The sequence below is a fragment of the Ptychodera flava genome, chromosome 8 (assembly GCF_041260155.1).
Source record: "Ptychodera flava strain L36383 chromosome 8, AS_Pfla_20210202, whole genome shotgun sequence".
Classification (NCBI taxonomy): domain Eukaryota; kingdom Metazoa; phylum Hemichordata; class Enteropneusta; family Ptychoderidae; genus Ptychodera; species Ptychodera flava.
Genome location: NC_091935.1, coordinates 11908819 through 11932396, shown reverse-complemented (window position 1 = coordinate 11932396; position 23578 = coordinate 11908819). Strand labels below are relative to the sequence as shown.

The window sequence follows — 23578 nt, the reverse complement described above, 5'->3', positions numbered from 1 at the left end:
GCAGATACTGCTCTTTCTGAGGAATTAATTTGTGTACATAGAATAGGACGACTTTAAAATGAATTTTTTTGACAATTTGAAATTTTGTACCCAAAATACCATGTAACAATTGTGATTTACTTTTTATTAAGCCAAATTTTCACAACTATTTATGTTAAAATTATTTATTTCGACATATTGAACAAGAAAAAAGTGTTCACATCAGATATTTAACTATACACTACTTCTCCGGAGTCAATTCTCAATTGCGTGTATCTGTATGGGGTGTGCAAAAGCTAGGGGTAAGGGTACAACATTCTTGCCTTGATGAAGTAAACTGGCTTGAAATGCCATATACCTTATACTTTTAGAAAGCTTAGATACTAGTCTTTCTAAAATGCAAAAGGTTTTAGTAAAAAATATGACGTCATAGAATTGGATAACTTTAATTCGATTTATTCTGTTAATTCAGTATTTTTAACAGGAAGAAAATATGATAACTATTGTTTCCTCCCAATGAAGCAAATCAAACAGATTTATGGATGTTATTTACTAATTGCAATGTGCTGAAGAAGAAAATAAATGTCAAAATTGGGTATTTACAATGCATTATTGTCTCTACTCACTAAAATTGCAAGTTTTGCTACATTGGTATATCGTGAATGGGCATTTTATTGTTATGCAATGAACTAATGCACAGCCTTAAAAAGAAGGCTTTAAAACGCGCACACATAGTCATATTGCCATTTTCTCCTTAAAGTAAATAGATTGTTGATGACCGTCTATTTTTATAATTTACTTTTTAAATATTTTTTTATAAAATAATTTTGATTAGACGTATTTGGAAAATTGTCTATGCCTCCTTGTCTTACTAATACACCAAGCTTTACAACAATCTATTAGGCCGTGGGCTAGAGGAGGCGTCTACATGCACCTTCAACCCCCCCCCCCCACCCCCACAGGATAACAAACCTGTATTTTTCAGAAGCCTTGGGATCCCTAGAATAAGAAATAGGATTTTAACGGACAAAATATAGGGACTCAATAGCTGTTACGGTCATGTTTTGGAGGGTACTGTAAATTCACGATTTTGTGACCGACATGGATTTTTGTCAAACCTGTCTTCATGTACGTCATCTCCTGAGCTTACTGTTTAACATGACCTGGCTTATGGGATGGTATATAGCAATACGCAATATCTTCTATAGTTTCCATGAATAGGACCATAATTTACCCCATACCCAAAAGTTTATGTCGGAAATTACTGTCAAAACTAATCTAAATTCTACCAATTATTTACCTAGACATAATACAAAGGGCAATGCTGTGTATTAAGTTTGTGTTATTTGCTACAAGTACATGTTAGAAACCTGAAATAAACTTTTGACAGAAAAAAATATCGGGATCCTGCAGCTGTAACAGTCATATTTGAAGGGTCCCGCAAAATCACAGTATTACCGAAGCACATTCGTTATAAAAAAATATTTAAAAAGTAAATTATAAAAATAGACAGTGATCGACAATCTATTTACTTTAAGGAGAAAATGGCAATATGACTATGTGTGCGCGTTTTAAAGCCTTCTTTTTAAGGCTGTGCATTAGTTCATTGCATAACAATAGAATGCCCATTCACGATATACCAATGTAGCAAAACTTGTAATTTTAGTGAATAGAGACAACAATGCATTGTAAATACCCAATTTTGACATTTATTTTCTTCTTCAGCTCATTGCAATTAGTAAATAACATCCATAAATCTGTTTGATTTGCTTCATTGGGAGGAAACAATAGTTATCATATTTTCTCCTGTTAAAAATACTGAATTACCAGAATAAATCGAATTAAAGTTATCCAATTCTATGACGTCATATTTTTTACTAAAACCTTTTGCATTTTAGAAAGACCACTATCTAAGCTTTCTAAAACTATAAGGTATATGGCATTTCAAGCAAGTTTACTTCATCAAGAAAGAATGTTGTACCCTACCCCTAGCTTTTGCACACCCCATACAGATACACGCAATTGAGAATTGACTCCGGAGAAGTAGTGTATAGTTCAATATCTAATGTTAACCTTTTTTCCCTGTTTAATATGTCGGAATAAATAAGTTAAACACAAAAAGTTGTGAAAATTTTGCTTAATAAAAAGTAAATCACAATTGTTACATGGTATTTTGGGTAAAAAAATTCAAAATTGTCAAAAAAAAAATCATTTTAAAGTCGTCCTATTCTATGTACACAAATTAATTTTGCTAATGTTGGTATTTCTCAGAAAGAGCAGTATCTGAGCTTTCCAAAAATGTAAGGTTTGTGCTATTTCATGCTAGTTTACTCAATTTAGGGGAGGATATAGTACCCCCTACCCCTACCCATTTTTCGCCATTTTTTGCGGTACATACAAATCAAAAACCAGTGCAGACAGGTAGTGCATCCTAAAATATCCAATGTTAACATCTTTTTTCTAGTTCAGCAGATCCCAAAGAACAAAAAATACTCATGTAGTAGGTTAATTTGGGGGGGGGGGGTGCACGGTGGGCCCCTCCAGCCTATGGACTATTATTCCTTCAAAATAAAGTAGTTCGCTCTTTAGAGCACAGTACAATACTACATTGCAATTAGAAAATCAACTTTGATTTTCCTTGTCTTCTCTGCGATAGAATCGTTTTTCGAACCGTGTCATCATAGTTTCAAAGGTACAATGAGATAGCAAATTCTGGTGGAAAATTCAGGCTCTAAGTGTCCTAGGGATAGCTTGTTCGAAAACGGTAGGCAAGGTTTAAGCAAAAAAAGGGCTATGATCATACAAGTTTTCAGGCAAAAGTTTTATTTTGTATATCCTATATAACATAATGTGTGCAAAGTCTAGAGAATATACGCCTCTGATCAGTCCGCCAATGATAGAATTTCATTCATTGCGGCGTTTCATGCTAACAATGAGCCCAAGGGACGGATCTATGGATCTCTTGAGCGAGGGCAGCACGTGTGGGAGAAAAGGTCAAAGAAAATTTTGGACAAGAAGACCTTTACAAAACGTATCACATTGCATGTATTATCATGATACACCTCTCACCACTATCACAGTGTGGATGGGTATTGAAGCAGGACGACATACATAATATGATATCTTTTTCACGCCAAAACGGCAACCTCCGTCTCCACAAAATAATATTTTTATGATATAAGTAGCATTTCTTGCTTTCGTCATCAGTTCATAGCCTAGACGATAGTTGACTTTAATCAAGAGTTGAAACTCGCGTCTGTTTGCCTGTCGCAAGTGCCTTGTCAACAATGTCCCGCCGATATATTGATCTCCCGTGTCAACGTAGTAACGTGTACTTACCACAGAGTTTTCTACGGTCGATGTTTTTGACATTCTTGTACAAATCCTCAAATCGTTGAGGGGCCTTTCGTTCAAGAAACAGAATAATAATTCATTAATCATTGATTAAAGTTCGTTGTCCAACGATGACACGGTTAAAATCATGAAGTATTATTATAATGTGCCAGTGAAATACTTTTTTGGATAATCGTGTAACAAACATTTTGTTGTAATTTTATGACAGAGTCTCATTTGGATTATTCAAAATACGTTAAGAACGCTACAAGTCAGGCTTGTTATTCATCCTTAATTTATTAGTCTCGTGGCACGTGTAAGTTAAATTAAAAGTTAAAGTTAAGTTAAAGTTGAATGCCTTATGGTAAAAATAGGTTCGGATATTGCGACAAAATAATTAATGACTCACAGTTTCTAAGGACTTAATTTCAATCAATCTTGGCCAGAACTTTTTCCCACAATATTCATGTTTAATGTTTTCTAGTATGCCTTTACATGTTGTAGAAAAAGTGAAAGAAGACCAGATCAATGCATTCCTTTCAAGCACCGACTCCTTTGCCCTAGTAACGTGAGTGCCTACCTCACTTGGCCATTTTGGAAGATCGATAGCAAAGTACATAAACATAGGCTCGTTGACGTTGTGTTCCTTGATGAGCTTCTCGGCTCTACGAACCAACATTTCCTGCGATGCAATGCAATTCAAAACACCGCATCAGAGTACACAATGACACTACTACAAACACAACAAATACTATAGTACTACAAGATTGTCTTGATTTGTACCGACGAATATTTGTCACGTAGTAACTTCTACTTCGCACATGAAGGTCAAAATATACCCTGAAAATCATCACCACATAATCCTCCACAATAGTAAGTTCTGGAAAGCCTGATAATTGGGAAATCCAAACACAAATTTCGATGATGCTCTGAGTTCAATGTGTGCTGAGCTAGGGCTCTCGGACAGTGCCCTCTTGCGATGGACCTTCAAGTTTAGCGTTCATCATAGGTACTATAATCTCAGCTTGCACAATCACTGGAAACTTGAAATAACCAGCTGGGCTGTTCATTTGTTGTGACGAGCTAACATGCAAATTTTCTTTACCTTTCAAAGTGAGATATTTTTGAAATTATACTACAAGTATCCTGCCCGTTTTCTGGTGAAAAGAAGGTAACCTATTTGCATATACGAAATGTTTAAACTTGCTCTTACGTCATCGCAGTGTAAGCAGATCATAACTTACCGTCAGATATTCATCGCTTTTCTCAACTACACCTGTATTGTTTCGAAAATCATACCCGGCGACGTCTGTTCGCGAAAAAGAATGAACTCGTTTCAACTCTGCTATTGATTCCGACCAGTAAAAAGCTATCAGTTTGATTTTTAACTCATAACAAACCGTAGTTTTATCGAAGAAAGTTGAATCACCGTAAGTGCTAGATTTAACGCAACATCATACCAACTTTTATGCAAGGCCGTTGTTAGCAGCCAATTAGTCAATCTTTGGATAGCCTGGGTTGGCACAATTCGTAAAAAAATCGTGAATCCTTGGTATAGACAGACATGTAACCTAGCAAACAAGGACAGATTGTGCAATCTTAAATTTAACGTTCAGTTTACAGTATATTTTGAACGACATCATTTTCATTTCGTGTACACAAACATTCTCTTGAACTAATGTTGCCTTTTGAAATAACAATATGCAGCGACAGATCCGCTGAATGGCAATAGGGGTCTTCAGTGAGAGGATCATTATCGCTCACCTTGATTTTGAATGGTGCGATGCATCTTATCGAAGTGCGTCACCAAAAGATTGTAGTAACCATAGAAACTGTCAAATCCTCGATAGGTTGGTGTATATTCCCATTTGCAGTTTCCCAAATGCCACCTGTCATACACAAAAAATGCACCAATATTCTGTAATTACCATTTCAGTGAAATTCGATCACAGAGTGATCTCAAAAAATAAAAAGTGGTGTGATATGAAGAAGGCATGCGAAGACCCGAATAGGTGTATACAGCTAGATAGATAGATAGATCGATCTATCGATCGATCGATCGATAGATAGATAGATAGATAGATAGATAGATAGATAGATAGATAGATAGATAGATAGATAGATAGATAGATAGATAGATAGATAGATAGATAGATAGATAGAGAGATAGATAGATAGATAGATAGATAGATAGATAGATAGATAGATAGATAGATAGATAGATAGATAGATAGATAGATAGATAGATAGATAGAGATAGATAGATAGAAGATAGATAGATAGATAGATAGATAGATAGATAGATAGATAGATAGATAGATAGATAGATAGATAGATAGATAGATAGATAGATACGATAGATAGATAGATAATACATACGTATACGTAGACCATACATACATACATACATACATACATACATACATACATACATACATACATACATACATACATACATACATACATACATACATACATACATACTGTATATAGAGACAGCCGAAAGATGGGGATATTGACTTAAGTCTTACTTTCCAAGCATGTGCGTTCTATATCCAACATCTCTCAGCTTTTCAGGAAGAAGTTTCACATCAAGAGGCAAGCCGTGTGGCTGAGGAGACCACAGAATTTGGTGCTGCAAGATAACAATGGTCAAGTTGTAATTGCCGTAATATCAGAGATGATCCGTCTCGACAACAGCTCATCATTTAGGACTGTCCGAATTTATGACAAATCTTGCAAAGAATGATGTGAATTTTCCTTATCTAGGAGTAGACTTTGCGCTCTTAAGGTAGCATGCACCTCGAATGTGAAAGACTTACACTTTTGCTTTGCTCAAACGTTGCTCAATGAAACTTTCAACCATTCTCTTACCAAATCAGGAGTATAATTAAGGGGTCAACGCGCAAAGTTTGGCACTAGAGAGACAAATTTTTACAGATATCTGGAATTCAAAATGTCCACCAAGCTTGTGTTAACTCCCTGAGGATATAAAAAATTTTGATTTTCGAAAAACAAAGACGGTGAACATTTAACATGAGCCCCTAAAGTGATAAATCAGAAAAGAATTGTAAAAATTTGAGTCCTGATATCTGTCCCCGAGACTCTATAACCTAATTAACTTTACAACTTAAAAATCCTGACTATATATTTATGCTTCTTGGTTCCCCTGTGCTCAATGAATATTTTGAGATGGTGCGATGCTTGAAGAATGGCAAAACTACAAAAAAGGTGGTGAATTACTTCCAAGGAGGCCGTAAAAAAAAGCTATTGGGCCCTGGACTTCTAGCAAAGACGACAGAGGCAGCCAGCTATTTTCTCGTGTTATTCCAACTGACAGATTTTCCGGATAAGTTTATGATATTGAGGTCCCAAAGAGTCTCTGCGTTTGGATCGAAACTTACATATGGTTTCCAACAAACGTTTTCACTATGAAAGCCAACGACAAGAGGGCGATCATTGGTAAAGATAAAGCTCATCTTGGGGATTCGCAAATGCGTAAGTGGTTAATGATGTCGGTTTTGTGATTGTTTGAAAAATATTTGAATCGACAAATAGCTGAAGCAACGATTATGGGGAGAGCTATTCTGCAGTTTTGTATAACGGAATGATAGAGGGCGCAGTTCAATGGAGTTGTGGTTAGCAGAATAATCCATAATTGCCATAGGTAGTAGTTTTTGTAATTATTCCAGCACTACTTAGCCGAAATATGGCAAAATGTAGTATGAAAAGGTGACATTCCGACAAAGGTGACTTGCTCAACTAAAGGCATGTCACATCATCATGATACTAGACCATCCGTGAAATAGCAAAGGAAATACGATTTATTGGAAATCATCAATAATTGTATGTATTAACAGAAAACGGCATTCAAAATATTTAATCAACCAACTTCTGCATTTCAATGCAGCATCAGGAAGCTGAATTTTAATGTCACGCAATTCAAAACAAAAAGTCTGAACTATTTTTATAGAGAATTTTTATATGCAGGGTTAATTCGAGCAATAAATGTACTATTTTCAGACCAAGGTGACCCTGAAAGAACTAATTTTTTTCTACCAGCAACTAGCGGACGGATGTGATGTTTTAGGAGGCGATTCACAAACGATCAAGTATCACTCTCGCTAATTTCATAGGTAAAATAAACTGTTCATAATGATTTAGGATTCATCAACTTGGTCACATAATAGAGTTGCCAACTAAAAACACGAGCAAAGAATGCAGCACCCACCTGTAAACCAACTCGATGAGCGTAGTATCCGCTCATTATCGCTGCTCGGCTCCTGTGTGGGTTTGAAAAGTAGCATTTTTGAATGAAGCACAATGAGCTCATTTCAGAGAAAATGAAACGCAAAATGCCAAAATATGGTCCGTCAGTCTTTATTTTTATATCAGTACCACTGATCCCGCTTGTCTCGGGACCTTCTACCTCCGCATCGGCAACAAGTATTGCGGCTTCACTTGCAGCCATCCGTGACTCATCCCCTAATTATATCTCAATACGTAAATTGTATTAGTGTATAGTAGACGCTTGTTCGATTTTGCATGTCGGTTTTGCTCTTTTAGCTGTTTGTTCTTTAGGCAATGACATGTCCGAGGGTTGTGAATAAATGTGGATCAGAAGCACGCCCTCGCCGGCAAGTCTTGCAAGTATTGCGGCTTCAAACTTAGATGTGTTTCCATTTTTCACTTGCAACCACTGATGACTCACTACTTTATGATGTCCCAATAAGTAAGTATTTTCGTGCATTAGTTGCTTATTTGCTTTTGTTTAAGTCATTGTACGTGCAGAGAAAACGAACAAAAGGGTGAACTCAGCAGTTTACGTTTAAACAAAATTTATTACAAAAATAAAACTAATTGCTAAGTCAGGGATAGAGTACAAGCTTTAAAAGTGTACAGACTACTTATCTCAGCTGGGACGGCAGAGCTCCAGTCTCAGAGTTGTAACAGTCAGTCGGATGAATGAACAGTCCTTTGGCTTGCAGGCTTGAAGCTGCACAAAGACCACAGTATAAATCCAGCGTTGGCAGTGAAGGTCTTGAAAAGTCTTGAGAATGACTACTGCTGGAGTTTAGTAACACACAAGAGACACGATCCCAAAAGTCTGACTGGGAGCTGTGCACGTCCCTTTTATAAAGGCATATAAGAACAATCTAGAACTTTTATTGACATGCTAATTACTGTTCTAAAATTATCTCCCTTACACAACTAATCAACTTTCCAGAACATTCCAAACATGACTAATTGAATTCAAGGTTGTGAGGTCATTAAGGGCAGTGACCTTGAGAATGTTCTAGACTAATTGAACTCAGGTCATGATGAGTGTGGGGGAAATGACCTACATAACACACCCCCTCTTCAAAAAAAGAAAATTTTCAAAGAAAAATCTTTCTTTTACAAATGTAATCTTGAAAAGGATTTAAGTACTCAAATTTTGTTTTACTCTAAAGTAAAATTTCTTGAAAGTGAACAACAATAAACTCTAAATACGAGAGAGACAGTCTGCAATTAAATTGTCTCTGCCTTTGATATGTCTAATATCAAGATTAAACTCCTGTAACATAAACTCCATCTTAGCAATCTCTGATTTTTGCCTTTAAATTTCTGCAGAAAAACAAGAGGGTTGTGATCAATATAAACCACTATTGGCTGATTTGAAGAAGTAACATAAACTTCAAAATGCTGTAAAGCTAATATCAAAGATAAACACTCTTTTCAATTGTAGAGTAGTTTCTCTGGGATTAGTTTCTCTGGGATTTGTTAAATTTGCTAAATTGTAAAAAATAGCAAACAGGATGATCTGTCCCATGACTATCCTCTTGCAATTTGGTATTGGAAAACTTGAAATGGCACTGAATTTGGCATAAAGTATGCATGGCAAAGTCCGGTTATTTTTATTGAGTTCTATAAAGTCATTGTTCGGCAAATACTTGGCTTCCTCCTGGAGATATTCCGCTTTCGCAGGATTCAGTCCTGTCTGGATGTTGTTCCACTGGATTACTGTCGCAGACATCTTCGTTGTGTAGATGATGTTTGTCCTTGTTGGAACATCTTGAAACAGGTGTTTATATTCATGGAGCAGTTCTTTCACCTGTGTTGTTGTTCTGGCTGGAGGTGTGCCAACTTTGTAGACTCCAGCTTCTCCAGGATTTCTGAGTTCTGAAGCTTGACCGAGCCCAGCTTTGAGTTTAGAGTATTTTCACTCAAGTCAGTTTCAGTATCACTATCTTCATAATGGCCAGAACTGACTGTACTGACAGGCTTTGTTTTAGTAGGATTATCCCTATCCAAATATGGCTTAAGCATATTTATGTGACATAGCTGTTTTTGTTTTCGCCTGTCAGGTGTTATATGATGTAATTTAAATCACTCAATTTCTTATCAATTAGGTATGGCCCAAAGTAACGAGCATGGAGTGGTTTGCCAGGAACCGGAAGTAGAACAAGAACCTTTTGACCTGGTTCAAACTTCCGTTTTGAGGTGCTTTTATCATATCTGGTTTTCATTGACTGCTGAGATGACTCAAGATTTTCTCTGGCTAATTCACATGCTTTAGAGAGTTTTGTACGAAAATCTGACACATATTGCAAAATATTCAGACAATCATCGTCGTCAGACAGGAATTTCTCTTTAACGAGCTTAAGTGGGCCACGGACTGTATGTCCAAATACAAGCTCAAATGGGCTAAAACCAAGAGACTCTTGAATTGACTCTCTAACAGCAAAGAGCAGAAAATGAATTCCTTCATCCCACTGCTTCTCTGTGTCAAAACAGTAGGTCCTAATCATGTTTTTCAAAGTTTGATGAAATCGCTCAAGGGCACCCTGACTTTCTGGATGATAGGCGGATGACCTATACTGTTTAATGCCTAGCTGATCCATTACTTGTTGAAAAATTCCAGACATAAAGTTGGAGCCTTGATCGGACTGGACACATTTAGGGAGGCCAAATAAAGTGAAAAATTTGACTAAAGCTTTCACTATAGTCTTTGTCTTTATGTTTCTCAGTGGTATGGCTTCTGGGAACCGAGTTGATGTACACATAATTGTCAGCATGTACTCATTTCCTGATCTTGTTTTTGGTAGGGGCCCAACACAGTCTATTAGTATCCTACTAAATGGTTCTTGAAATGCAGGAATTGGCTGTAAAGGGGCCTTTGGAATGGTCTGATTGGCTTTCCTACCATTTGACATGTGTGACAAGTTTTACAGAAATGTGCTACATCCTGCCTGAGATTAGGCCAATAAAAGTGACTGAGAATTTTATGATAAGTTTTCCTGACTCCTAAGTGACCAGCCCAGGGGGTTTCATGGGCCAGGCGCAATATTTCAGCACGATAGGGCTTTGGAACCACAATTTGATGTTTTATAGCCCAATCGTCATCAACCAAAACTCTGGAGGTCTCCATTTACGCATGAGAATACCAGATTTTGTATAATAGGAAACAGAGCTATCTGAAGTTTTACCTTCATCATCTACCCTGTCAAACAAAGACAAAATATCTGGGTCTTTGTGTTGTTCTGCAATGAGATTTGATCTAGAAAATGTCTGACTTTGGTCAGCAGAAGTTTTACTGGAAGTTTCAAATCCACGAGGGATAACGGAATGATCCGTGTCAAACACCTGACTGAGAAAGGTGTCATTTAAGTCAACATCTGTGACATTATTTTTGAGAGTATTTTGATTCTCGGAAGTTTTCTTTGACATGGCTCGAGTAATAGCACATGAAGGAAATAAATCGGGTATCTCTTGTTCAATTGGCTCTGGATCCTGATCTAAAGTAGGATTATCAGTCACAAGTGGATTAGTAATGACCTTGTCCCCAGCAAGGTCGTTTCCAAGAAGAAGGTGAATCCCTTCAAAAGGCAAAAAAGGCCTAATACCTAAAGCCACAGGTCCAGAAACAAAGTCCGAAGACAAATAGACATTATGGAGAGGAACAGGAATGTAGTCATTACAATCTACCCCCTTAATAGAACTTTAGAACCTGAAAATGACTTTTCAGAAAACGGCAGGGTATCTGCCAACAAAAGAGACTGGGAAGCCCGGTATCTCTTAAAATTTTGACAGGGGTAGCGGAAGAGAAATCACTAGAAAGTGATATAAAACCATCATGAATAAATGGTTCGAAAATACCCATAATGCTATCTTGAGAAGAATTGACCTTGACCTCATTAATTGGGGATAAGAGGGGTTTAACCTCAGAAAATGTGTTGCACACATTATTAGACTCTAATTGAGTTGATGAAGAAATAAAGCCGGTGGGCTTAGATCCACTTTGACCACTTTGACCTTCACGTTTTCTTTTCAATTTGAAACAATCTGACATTAAATGGCCGTCTTTCTTACAATAATTACAAGAAAGTGTACCAAACTGTTTGTCAGAAGGAGATTGAGACTTGGGATCTGATGATGTGGGAGTGTTACTTGAATTTTGTGAACTGTTTTCATTTGATTTCCTACTCTCCTTTGAAAAATTCTGGATGAAAAGGAGGAGTAAATTTACCTGCATTGTTTCTGTAGGAAAAGGACTGGGATGGTTTGCTGAGAAATGAAGATTTGTGGGTCAATGAGTAATCATCGGCCAAACGTGCAGCAACCTCTAATGTATCTGCCTTTTGTTCATTGATAAATGTCTTGATGTCACTCCGGATGCACCTTTTAAATTCCTCAATCAAAACAAGCTGTCGTAATTTGTCATAATTCTGACTGACCTTTTCCGAAGAACACCAACGATCAAACAGTTGTTCTTTTGTTCGAGCAAATTCAACATAAGTTTGATCCTTCACCTTCTCACAATCCCTAAATTTCTGACGGTAAGCTTCAGGCACCAACTCATAGCCCTTGAGAATTAATTCCTTCACAGAATCATAATCTGAAGCCTGCTCTACTGACAATTGAATGTAAATTTCTCTGGCTTTACCCACCAAAGCACTCTGCAAAAGCATAGACCAGGACTCCTTAGGCCAATTCAGACTCTGAGCAATTTTCTCAAAATGAAGGAAATATTTATCAACATCCTTTTCTTGGAAAGGGGGAACTAACCTGAAATGCTTAGTGATGTCAAAACCGTGTGAAGGGAAGGATTTTCCTGACTGTCCAAGCTCTAAACGTTTCATTTCTAATCTTTCCTGCCTATCTTTCTCTCTCTGTCTTTCTTCCATTTCTAACTGCATTTGTATTTTTTCTTTTTCTATTTGTAATTCTAGTTTCTTGATCTCCAAATTTGTCTGCATTTCTAATTCTAATTTTCTGAGTTCAGAGGTAGACTCGGGCTCATAATCTTTCAGGGTGGATTCCTCAAATTGGCCTAAATCAACTAAATGTTTTGCAATACGGTACTGTATTTCCCTCTTGCGCATAGATCTTTTGACTTCTACTTTAAGGAAATTGGCCAGTGTTATGAGGTCGTCTTTTCTGAGGGAATCAAATGTGTCCTGATCAAGGTCATCCATTTCCTCTGGTTTAAATTCCGCCATGATTAAATTTCGCTGAGTTCACAGTATACAGTAGTTTTAAAAAGGCTGGCAAAATGTTGTCAAACGGCTCAAAATGTTCGTATCCCGGACAAGCCCCCAATTTGTTACGTGCAGAGAAAACGAACAAAAGGGTGAACTCAGCAGTTTACGTTTAAACAAAATTTATTACAAAAATAAAACTAATTGCTAAGTCAGGGATAGAGTACAAGCTTTAAAAGTGTACAGACTACTTATCTCAGCTGGGACGGCAGAGCTCCAGTCTCAGAGTTGTAACAGTCAGTCGGATGAATGAACAGTCCTTTGGCTTGCAGGCTTGAAGCTGCACAAAGACCACAGTATAAATCCAGCGTTGGCAGTGAAGGTCTTGAAAAGTCTTGAGAATGACTACTGCTGGAGTTTAGTAACACACAAGAGACACGATCCCAAAAGTCTGACTGGAGCTGTGCACGTCCCTTTTATAAAGGCATATAAGAACAATCTAGAACTTTTATTGACATGCTAATTACTGTTCTAAAATTATCTCCCTTACACAACTAATCAACTTTCCAGAACATTCCAAACATGACTAATTGAATTCAAGGTTGTGAGGTCATTAAGGGCAGTGACCTTGAGAATGTTCTAGACTAATTGAACTCAGGTCATGATGAGTGTGGGGGAATGACCTACATAACATCATTAAGTAACTTACGGTGTGCACAAAGGTTGTGAGTAACTGTTGTTCAGAAGCACGCCTTCGCCAGCAAGTCTTGCTATGTTCGGGGTTATCACATCCGGATTGTTCCAACTCACAACTCACAACTCACATCATCCCATCCTGTTGGAGGCCATGTCAGGTGAGGTGGCGCATTGGTTGTGTGGTTAAAGTCGGAGGTTAAAGTTAAAAAACAACATGAAGTTAGCTAAGGCAGGTGTTGGAAGGTACTTGTGGGACGAATGTAAACATCGGAAGCGGTTTGATGAAAGTATTTCGATAAGAGAACAGACATTCGGGTAGATACGGAACAATGAGACATACAGGAAAAAAATATAGAAGACGTGATTATACATGCATGAACACCGAAATGCGCTACCTAAACCTACCTAAATCATCAGCCATAAAGTACACGATGTGCGGTTTCTTGGTCTTTTCGGCGGGTTTCCCATGGTCAGTACTGTCACGTGCATGCCTAACTACTGTGTCAGGTGCTGTCGCTGAAATATGTCAAACACGAAGAAACAGAAGTGAGCTCTCTCTTTGTGTAAAATATCGGTCGATGTGTGAATGGCATGGCTGCACAGAAAGCGTATCTTTATCTCAAGAATTGTATCTGAACACTTTTTCGATTTGTCTACTTGAGTTTTTTCAAGTCAAAGCACAGTCACCTGTGTTCTATTCCGCTCTTAGTCCATTCGCCCCATAGACATGTGTACATTTGCCGGCCATCCCTTACATGTCTCAGGCATATGTACACACGTCTATGGGGCGAACAGACGCAGAGTGGAATTGAACACAGGTGACTGTGGTCAAAGCTATCTGGAAGACTTTGTCGTGTGAACTGAGTAAAGCACTTCGCCACAGTCAGCAGATTTATATACGCTCCACACAAATCTGGCTGTGTCGAGGACTTTGCGAGATACAAACGTGAAGTTCACAAAAATTCCCATACCCTCAGAATGTACAATAAGGTAAACTTTATGATGCAAATCTAATTCGTATACTTTTTAAAAAATGTGAAGGTTTTTAATGTTAACCCCACAATATGTAAGATTGTGCTCGAATGACCTGTGTTTTAACATTGACCTTTGTATCACGTGAGATACGCCGTCATTGAACCTTCGGTTGTGGTAATTTTTGGCATCAAGGAAGGTTAACAGATTATGCGCACTGTCGACGCTGACACTGCTTCCAAATCGACTGATTATCTAGTCTGAGGCGTGACGATAACAAATTATGGGTCATTGCATGGTAGGACAGGGAGCGATTATTGTCATACTTTGTCCAGCCGTCGAAGCATCTCACCGACCAATAGGCCTATTAGTATTCTTCGATCTTCTAGAGCACTTTCGACTCTGATTGGAATGTCTTAATCACGATACTGGATTGATTGGAAGTTTGATGGACAACCTTGCCCCTGTAACTTCACCAAGCTCGGTATGGGGAACGATTTCACGTATCGCACGAGAGCGCCCACACCCTTTGTACCTTCACACAGTTCCAATCGTCACATGTATCATGTACAGGCTTTCATGAAGTGATTAAACGGTCGGAAAAGGTTAAAAGACGAACTTGCGTGATAAGAAACGATAAGATGATGGCGGGGCTTGAAACGTCAGAGTGACGAGATACATTTAGGCAACTGAGTACGGAGACAAAGTAGTAGAACATTCGAGAATTGAAAAACGTAAGTTGAAAACAATTTCAGCTTAGATTTCTAAAAGAATACATACACACATACATACATACATACATACATACATACATACATACATACATAACATACATACATACATACATACATACATACATACATACATATGTCTACTACTACTACAGGTGATCTATATGTATGTATGAACTAGATAAACTATTATTTTTACGAGGATAAACCAGTTTACATTCCCACTAAAGATTCGTTTCGTCAGCAGAGCTGGCTACATCTGTCGGATGGTTGTGTTCGCACACAACCAAAACTTTAAATTTCCCCCATTGCTGTTTGCGTGTTGCCTTCGATCTTATTAACCATCACCATCCACAGAAAACTTTTAATTCTTTGCAGTTAATTACAATGAATAAGCCATCGAAACATGCAAACATAGATCATGGACAAAAATATATAATACGTGTTATTTGTGTGATTAAATTCTCATTGAGTTTAGGGACTGGACATAAATTACAGGGGGGTGGGCCGGTGTTTTTCGAAACACCGCTGCGTCAAAAATAGTGACCCTTCAAAAGTTCATGCACAAAAATTAGTGACCCTCCCCCTTATCCGTGCATGAAAATAAGTGACCCTCCCCTGTTACTCAATACCCCCAACAAACCCGCAATATGTTCAAGATCCCCTTCTGACTTGCTATACTTTTTAAGTCGCCCCCCGAAAGGAAGGCAAAATGTGGCCGATATAACGCGTTGTCCAAAAAATATCAAATCATATGTGTTCGATAATTCATGGAAATGTACTTTGCTTGAAGTAGCAGGAAAAAAGTGCATGCCTGTACAAAAAATTGTAATTTTTAGATTTCATCGATAATGTTGATTCACTATACATGGTAGTCGACTATAAGAAAACTACGAACGTGTATTTTCCAGTATAAAACTAGCAATATCTGTTCATCTATAGATGTTTAATAACTGATATAGATATACTTGATTAGCATGGGTTGTTTACAAGTGCACATGTAAACAAGATATTTGATCTTGGAATTTCGCTCAAAATGTTGATCCACTTTACATGGGAATCTATGACAAAACTGTAAAAAAAAATTTCAGAATTAAAAATATGCACTATTTGTGCATATATGGACCCTGAATAATTGACATAATTGTGCTTGATTAGAAGAAGGTGGTAACACGTGCATCTGTGTACAATAACTTTGTTTTTGGAATTTCGCATAAAATGTTGATCCACTATACATGGGAGTCTATGACAAAACTGTAAAAAATTTTTTTCAGAATTAAAATATGCACTATTTGTGCATATATGGACCCTGAATAATTGACATAATTGGGCTTGATTAGACTAAAATGGTTACAAGTCCATGTGTGTGCAAGAAATTTGATTTTGGAATTTCACTGAAATGTTGATTCTCTAGACATGGCAGTCTATGATGAAACCCTCTGAATAAATTTTTCAAATACAAAAATAGGAAAATCTGTGCATTTATGTACACTCAATTATAGGTATCAATGTTCATGATTAGAGTAGAGTGGTTTCAAGTCATGGTTGTGCAAGAAATTTGATTTTGGAATTTCACCGAAATGTTGATTCATTATACATGGCAGTCTATGATGAAACCCTATTAACAATTTTTTCCAATACAAAAATAGGAAAATCTGTGCATTTATGTACACTTGATTATTGGTATTAATGTTCATGATTAGACTAGAGTGGTTTCAAGTCAATAGTTGGGCAAGAAATTTGATTTTGGAATTTTACTGAAATGTCCTTCACTATACATGGCAGTCTATGATAAAACTATGAATAATTTTTTTTCCAATACAAAACTAGGTAAACCTGTGCATTTATGTACACCTAATTATTAGTATTAATATTCATGATTAGACTAGAGTGGTTTCAAGTCAATGGTTGTGCAAGAAATTTGATTTTGGAATTTCACCGAAATGTTGATTCACTATACATTGTAGGCTATGAGGAAACTACAAATAACTCATAGGTTATCTGATCCTAAATTGTTATTCAAAAGTTGTTCGACCTGAAGCTTCCAGTTGTTATTGATGACACTATGCACTATTCTGAATAGTTTGTATTCTGTCAATGTCCTCAAAAAAAATGTACACACAGCGACATGAACGTTTGACACCGACCTATACCCAATGTATTGTCAATGGGAGAATGATGTCAAATAAGTGATCTCCCTAATTGTTATTGAAAGAGTCATTATAGGGGACATTTATGCACAATAGAGGAGTTGAATAAGTAGAAATCATGACAACTTAAATCAATGTGGCTGCTTGGATCATCAATACATTGTTTATTATACCTGAAATTTGCGCCTGAAGGCGCGCCGAAAATGGAAATGGCAGAAAATGAAAGTGCCAGGAGGTATTTTTTCTTTTTTCAGTATTCCATATTCTTCAATACGTGCACATGCAATTTCAGCTTTGATGTATGAAAAAATGTGACCCTAACCCATAGGTTTGCACGACCCACCCCCAAAAAACAACGGCCCACCCCCCGTAATTTATGTCCAGTCCCTTACCTTTAAAGTTAACATTATTGCAGCGCCTCCTATGAGCAAACCCTGCAGGAAGTAGGGAGTACATGAGCGCTGTCCCTTGTCGTCTGACGACCATGCAGAGACGACGATTGACCAGCTGATCCCTGTGTAGAGGAAATTGGTGGAAACATCACAGAAAACAACGATAAGAAATAGAGAAAAGTTGTAGAATACGACTAAATCTCTCTAAGTCTAAGATATAGGCGTTTAGCGTTCAGGCTTGGAGTTGTTGGAGTTGATGATGAAGATGATAGCAATGATGGGCATGGCGGTGATGGCTGTGGTGATTGTTGGCGGACGATACGATAATGATGATGATGATGATGATGATGATGAGAATGAATGAATGAATGAATGAATGAATGAATGAATGAATGAATGAATGAATGAATATGATGATGGTGATGATGATGATGATGATGATGATGATGATGATGATCATAATGATCATGATAATAATGGAATGAATAAAAAATGAATGAATGAATGATTGAATGAATGCATGATGATGATGATAATGAATTAATGAATCAATCAATCAATCAATATGATGATAATGATGATGATGAATGAAAGAATGGATGAAAATGAAGATGATGATGATGATGATGATGATGATTTTATCGTTATTGTTCACATATCCACAGGATGAACGTTTTCTCCACACGTCACAATTTTATTCGAAAGTTATCCGAGAACAATTAATCATTCATTTTAGAACTCTTACATTTTCCGCCAATGAGTTGAATGTCCGCCCTAAATCGCAAGAGTAAAGAACTTATACGACGAGCTGTAAACGTTTTCTGTTTTATTAAAATCATTTTCATAGCAAAATGTAATGAAAAATTGCGTATGTTGTTGTTTACCACGACCACGATTCGTTGATTGTAAAACTTGCTCGAAGAGCTGGGCTCAAATGCTTTGAATTTACAGATTTGGAATGCTTCCTTCATCTTGTTGAGTAGAGCACAAGTTGTCCGCTTTCTACAAGAGCTTCAAACTTATGTTTCTGAGATTTATGTTTACATTCAACACAATCCCATGACAGAATGCATGAAACTCTACAGAATCCCTGCCATCACCGTTTAAGATCTCTGCCGCAATTAATGCGTCTGAAAAAGATTTCCGCGAATGTTTGGATGCCCTCATTGCCAGTAGACATTACAAAATGTACTTCTAAGCTGGTAATTGCCAGTAATGAGACACATGTATAGATGGGCTGTGAATAAGAGAATGTTTGGTGGCGAATGGCATATTTCTATGGAATGTGAACCTCCAGTAATGGCTTCAAATCACCAAACAACCTCTGCAAATTACACAGTCGTGGACTGATAACGCATGGTTTATCGCTTTAGGGACTCGAACATGGAGACATCATTAACAACTTGCGTCGGCAGAAAGGAAGACAACGAGATAACCCATCAATTTGTCTTGATATAACAACCTTTGCTTCATCTCATTATTCTGGCATTAACATTCCCCGCCAACGCATGTGCAGCTGTGTGTAGAGATCCACGCAACCCTGACCCGCCTTGCCGATGTCATCGTCACCAGTCACGTGCTTTTATCAGTCGATCGCTGAATATTGAATTGTCGTCTACGTGATGATTGAAGGACGGGTACAACTCGCTGGCGTTGCGAGGCTACCTTGTGGTTTGAGTAAGATGGCAGTCAAGCCAGATGCATGGGCTGGCCATCGCATTGTTGAACAAAGGTATGCATGTGGATTTGTTATTCAAGAGGTGCGTAAAGCAAATTTTTATGACAGCTCATAATATGCGTCATTGGTTTACCTTGGTCAGCTCAGCCGTACGTGGTCGTTCGACGCGGTCATTGCAAGAGGACCCCGTATTCCTGATCTGGAAGCGATGCTGTACAACGTTCAAAACGCTTCCAAAGACGAAACATCAACATTGAAACTCGCCACTGACTCGACCTGTCATCGATCTCCATTAACAGAGCAGAACATGAAATATTTATAATAATTGAATCATAGAAGACATGAGAAATATCGGCGTTTCAACTGTGAGTGCGCACACTTTTTATCTTTCGTTCGCTCTTTATCTTCTTCTTTTTTTGACAAAGGCCGGATTCCGATTAGTGAGCAGATACACTCTAATATCTCATATTATCAATATCCCGTCCATCGCGATACGCAGAATCTGGCCGGCTGCATATTTGCTGGCGAAAAAAAAATCAGTTAAGGTAGTAAGCGCCACGAAAGTGAAAGACTTGGAAGCTTAAAGTTTTGCTCTAACTTTCTTCGAGGAATCTTTAAACAATTCTCTTTCAAAATCAAGACTAAAAGTCGTGGGTCACCGTGCAAATTTTGTTACTGGAGAAACAAATTACCAAGATTTACCGATATTTGAAATTCAAATGGCCGCCATCCCTGTGTTAACTCTATAGAGAGAAATAAAATTTCCATTTTTCGAAAAACTAAGAACGTGACATTTTTTCTTACACCAAGAGCTTTAAAATGAGCCCCCACAAGTGGTAGGTCAGAAAAGAATTGTAAAAGTTTGAGAGTCAGAATATCTGTCCCCGAGGTGCGTTCTACCTTAAGCTCTACTGGGTAATACAGAACACTGACTGCAAGACGTAAGGGCAGAATCTCGAATATTTTTGATAGAGCAATATCATTTGATAAACTCTGGAAATCTAATATTCAAAAAGTCATTTTTTATTGTTTGTACTTTGATTCAAAAAATTTTAAATCTCTACCTTTTATTAACGCATTTTTCAACGTTTTTAACGGCGTTCACAAAAGTGCGCGATCTTTTAGTGTACATTTGCACTAAACAGGACAAATAGCACTGTGACCCGAATCTGACCAGTGCACAGAACATTGCGATAACGCCAAGTGAACAGCTCCTCACGTGCATGATCAACATCTGCATTGCCTTGGTGAACTGTTTGTGAACACACTGGTCTGAACTGGTAATCATATCTATCAAGTCTTGTTTGAAATAAAGTAAAGGTCTATGTATCGCCAGCCTTCTGTGGAAATGTTTGCTTCCTGGAGATTACGTCGGACGGTGACATCCCCTCTCCCCCCCCCCCCCCGCGAAAAAATCCACAAATAAAGAAAAATCACACAGTCAACAAACAGATTTAAAGTAACAAATCAAGACTTTGCAGATGTGCATCAAAGTAAAGTTCGGGGTTTCGACAGATTAATTTAAATTACAGCTGCGGAGAAGGATGGAATCTTACTAATGTTTGGCATTTTATAGTGCGCCATCTTTAAAGGGTCATTGGCTGTAACTTTTGATGAAATTTTCCTACTTTTGTTTTTACCGTAAGTTTCTTATTCTACTCCGCCTAAGCATATTGAGATAATAGCATTTAGCTTGTCAAATCAGCCTGCGCTCTTGTATAGACTGTATTGTTCTTGTTGACAATTGAATTCTAGTCCGGACTAGAATTCAAACATAAAAAATTAGCAGCGTATACACGCTGTGGTAACATGCTGAATGCTTATGTTTATTTAACATGCTTTGGGGAACAGAAGTAGATCAAGGACTTTCAATTCGCAAAAAAATTAAAAATAGTAAAAGAACATCAAAACATACAGCTACTGGCCCATATATTGTTACGCTGGAGTATCTCATCAATGGAGCATCGAGGAGGTCAGGTTTGTTTTGTCACTCCAACCATCTCCAAATGATTTATTCGTCCTTTATATTAATTCGCCATCGCTTTTGTGTCTCGATTTCTTACTTCAACCGCATCCATTTCATTCCATACGTAGACATTATTTCTGTCGCATCAGATTACCTCAAATTTAATATTCTAACATTACCGTCATTGTCTGTCTTTAGTTCGCCCTAGCGTGTATCACTCGATAGTGATTTACGGCCTACGATGTGAGCATATTGTGTTTTTTTCCTTTTAAGTTGAACTTGAAACGCGCTCTGCAGAGTAACTGGAGTTCTCTGTTTTGCGGCTTCCTAAACGGAGCATAATTTCTGTCGTATGAGAGTTGCAAGTTGCTTCAACTTTTGCACCTCAAGTCTTTCCGATACATTGACTAGGATAAGAATGTCACCTTCTCAGGAGCAGCGGAGAAAGATATTGGTATAAAAAGTGTGTCATTATATTTTCTGCACACTGTAAGCTACATTTCTAACATTGGTCAAATCTTCACTCAAATCACTCACCTGATTTCTTCTCTGCCTGGTTTCCATGATGGCTCTGACGCAATATCAACTTGTTACCGTCGCTGATGCTTCTGTGTGCATTGATTCGAGTCGATTCGAATTAAGGCGAGCAAGCATTAAAATGGTGACCCCCTCCAGAAAAAAATGTACCGTTGATAATGATGATGAATGATATCATTGATTTGTGGTTTCGGCGACAGGACCACCTCTCAAAGCGAGGTCATCACGTGCAACCAAACTTTGCGTGCATATAGTAGGAGTGCACCCTGAAGGCACATGAAACTGGTCTAGATACCAAATGATTGTGTGGCCTCGCTGCGAATAGGTGACCGTTCCATCTGAGCATGTCACTTTCTTGATCTGAGTACTTCACTATCTTCAGTGACATGTCAGTAAAAACAAACTGACGTTGCATAATACGGCCACAGCTGAGAAAGAATGCTTCCCATCATAATATTAGTGAAATTCAAAAGTCGTAAATAGCAGGCTGTGTAAAAAAAATTAATAAAACCCCTTCTTGTGTGATATATAGCCAAGGTTAATATATTTTGTGTGTCTATAGAATTCTTAAATATTCTCCTGAACAAACGACCACACGTTACCAACACAACTGTGGTGGACACGCCCAAGTTCGCCCGATATTGCGACAGACGAAACTTGAAAACGTCAACGACATTTAGTTGGGCCAAATGATCACGTGATTTTTGACGGACGTTCCAGTGGACCGTAATGATAAATTGTTTAAGGAGGGGCATTCAATGAATTACAACTAAGAAGTCCGTCGTTCATATGTTGACGGAAATTGTTTTCTTTGCACAAAATATCTTATCTATATAATGACAGGAGAGTGTCAGGGAAGATCGGTCATTTTTATCACAGCAAAAAGAAATTCTTAATACTGCAAACAGTACTTTATTGTTAGTGTAAAATAAGATCGTATACAAGTTAAATGGCTCGAGGAATTAAATAAATGTGGTTGTACACTTAATGAAAATTGATTGTGGGTGTTTTAGACAAAGATAAAACATTTATCACAGTTTTACATAATTTCTCTGCGTTTTGATCAATTATGGATTTTACGCGAAAGATTCAGGCTAATGGATGTGTGCAATCTGGATGCAGCATCGCAAATCACTTCTGCACACGATCCGCTATAGAAAGCATGTTTTAGTGTAGTTTCAGGTAAGCCAGCTCTATTCCCGTAAATGTGTACTCAAAAGTTGCGTTGCAAACGTTGAATGAAAAGAACACTGATGACGTCATAGGGACTGAATACACTAAACGATGAAGGAATAACAGCTTTTCTTTACTGGTTGCCTGCTGATCAATATTCCAGATAACAAAATACACCAGACAAATCGATCACCCTGTGTTAGAACAGCTACTACTGAATAACGACTGAGATTTGAAAATCAGACTAATGGCGATAAATTTTGGACGGTTTGACTTCTTTAACCTACATTAAGTTTCGCTTAAACCTATTGACCAACTTAAAGCCCCACTAGCTGTATCTTGTAGCATTATTTTTATAATTTTACTTTCAAACTAAAATAAGTTTGTGAGAATGTACTAATTTAGTTGTGTGTGCACTTATTACTAACTACCCACTGGGACTGCAGGTGTAATTTTGAACGAGATAAAGATTAGGGAGCCTTCAGTAATTACAGGGGGTGGGCCGGGGAT

The 23578-nt window shown here is 37.6% G+C and overlaps 1 protein-coding gene across 1 annotated transcript in view; it reads right to left on the bottom strand.

Annotated features, from left to right (window-relative positions):
- LOC139138498 (arylsulfatase J-like) overlaps window positions 1–22012 on the bottom strand; it is a 28209-nt gene extending 6197 nt beyond the window's left edge. The window contains exons 1-10 of the mRNA XM_070706897.1: window positions 21896–22012; window positions 17715–17836; window positions 13875–13985; window positions 13483–13608; window positions 7544–7595; window positions 5844–5947; window positions 5077–5201; window positions 4557–4621; window positions 3893–3994; window positions 3319–3382 (exon numbers count right to left, since the gene is read on the bottom strand). Of these exons, the coding sequence (XP_070562998.1) occupies window positions 3319–3382; window positions 3893–3994; window positions 4557–4621; window positions 5077–5201; window positions 5844–5947; window positions 7544–7579 (496 nt within the window). The 5' untranslated portion in view covers window positions 7580–7595; window positions 13483–13608; window positions 13875–13985; window positions 17715–17836; window positions 21896–22012. The remainder of the gene's footprint in view (window positions 1–3318; window positions 3383–3892; window positions 3995–4556; window positions 4622–5076; window positions 5202–5843; window positions 5948–7543; window positions 7596–13482; window positions 13609–13874; window positions 13986–17714; window positions 17837–21895) is intronic.
- Between the last annotated feature and the right edge of the window lie 1566 nt (window positions 22013–23578).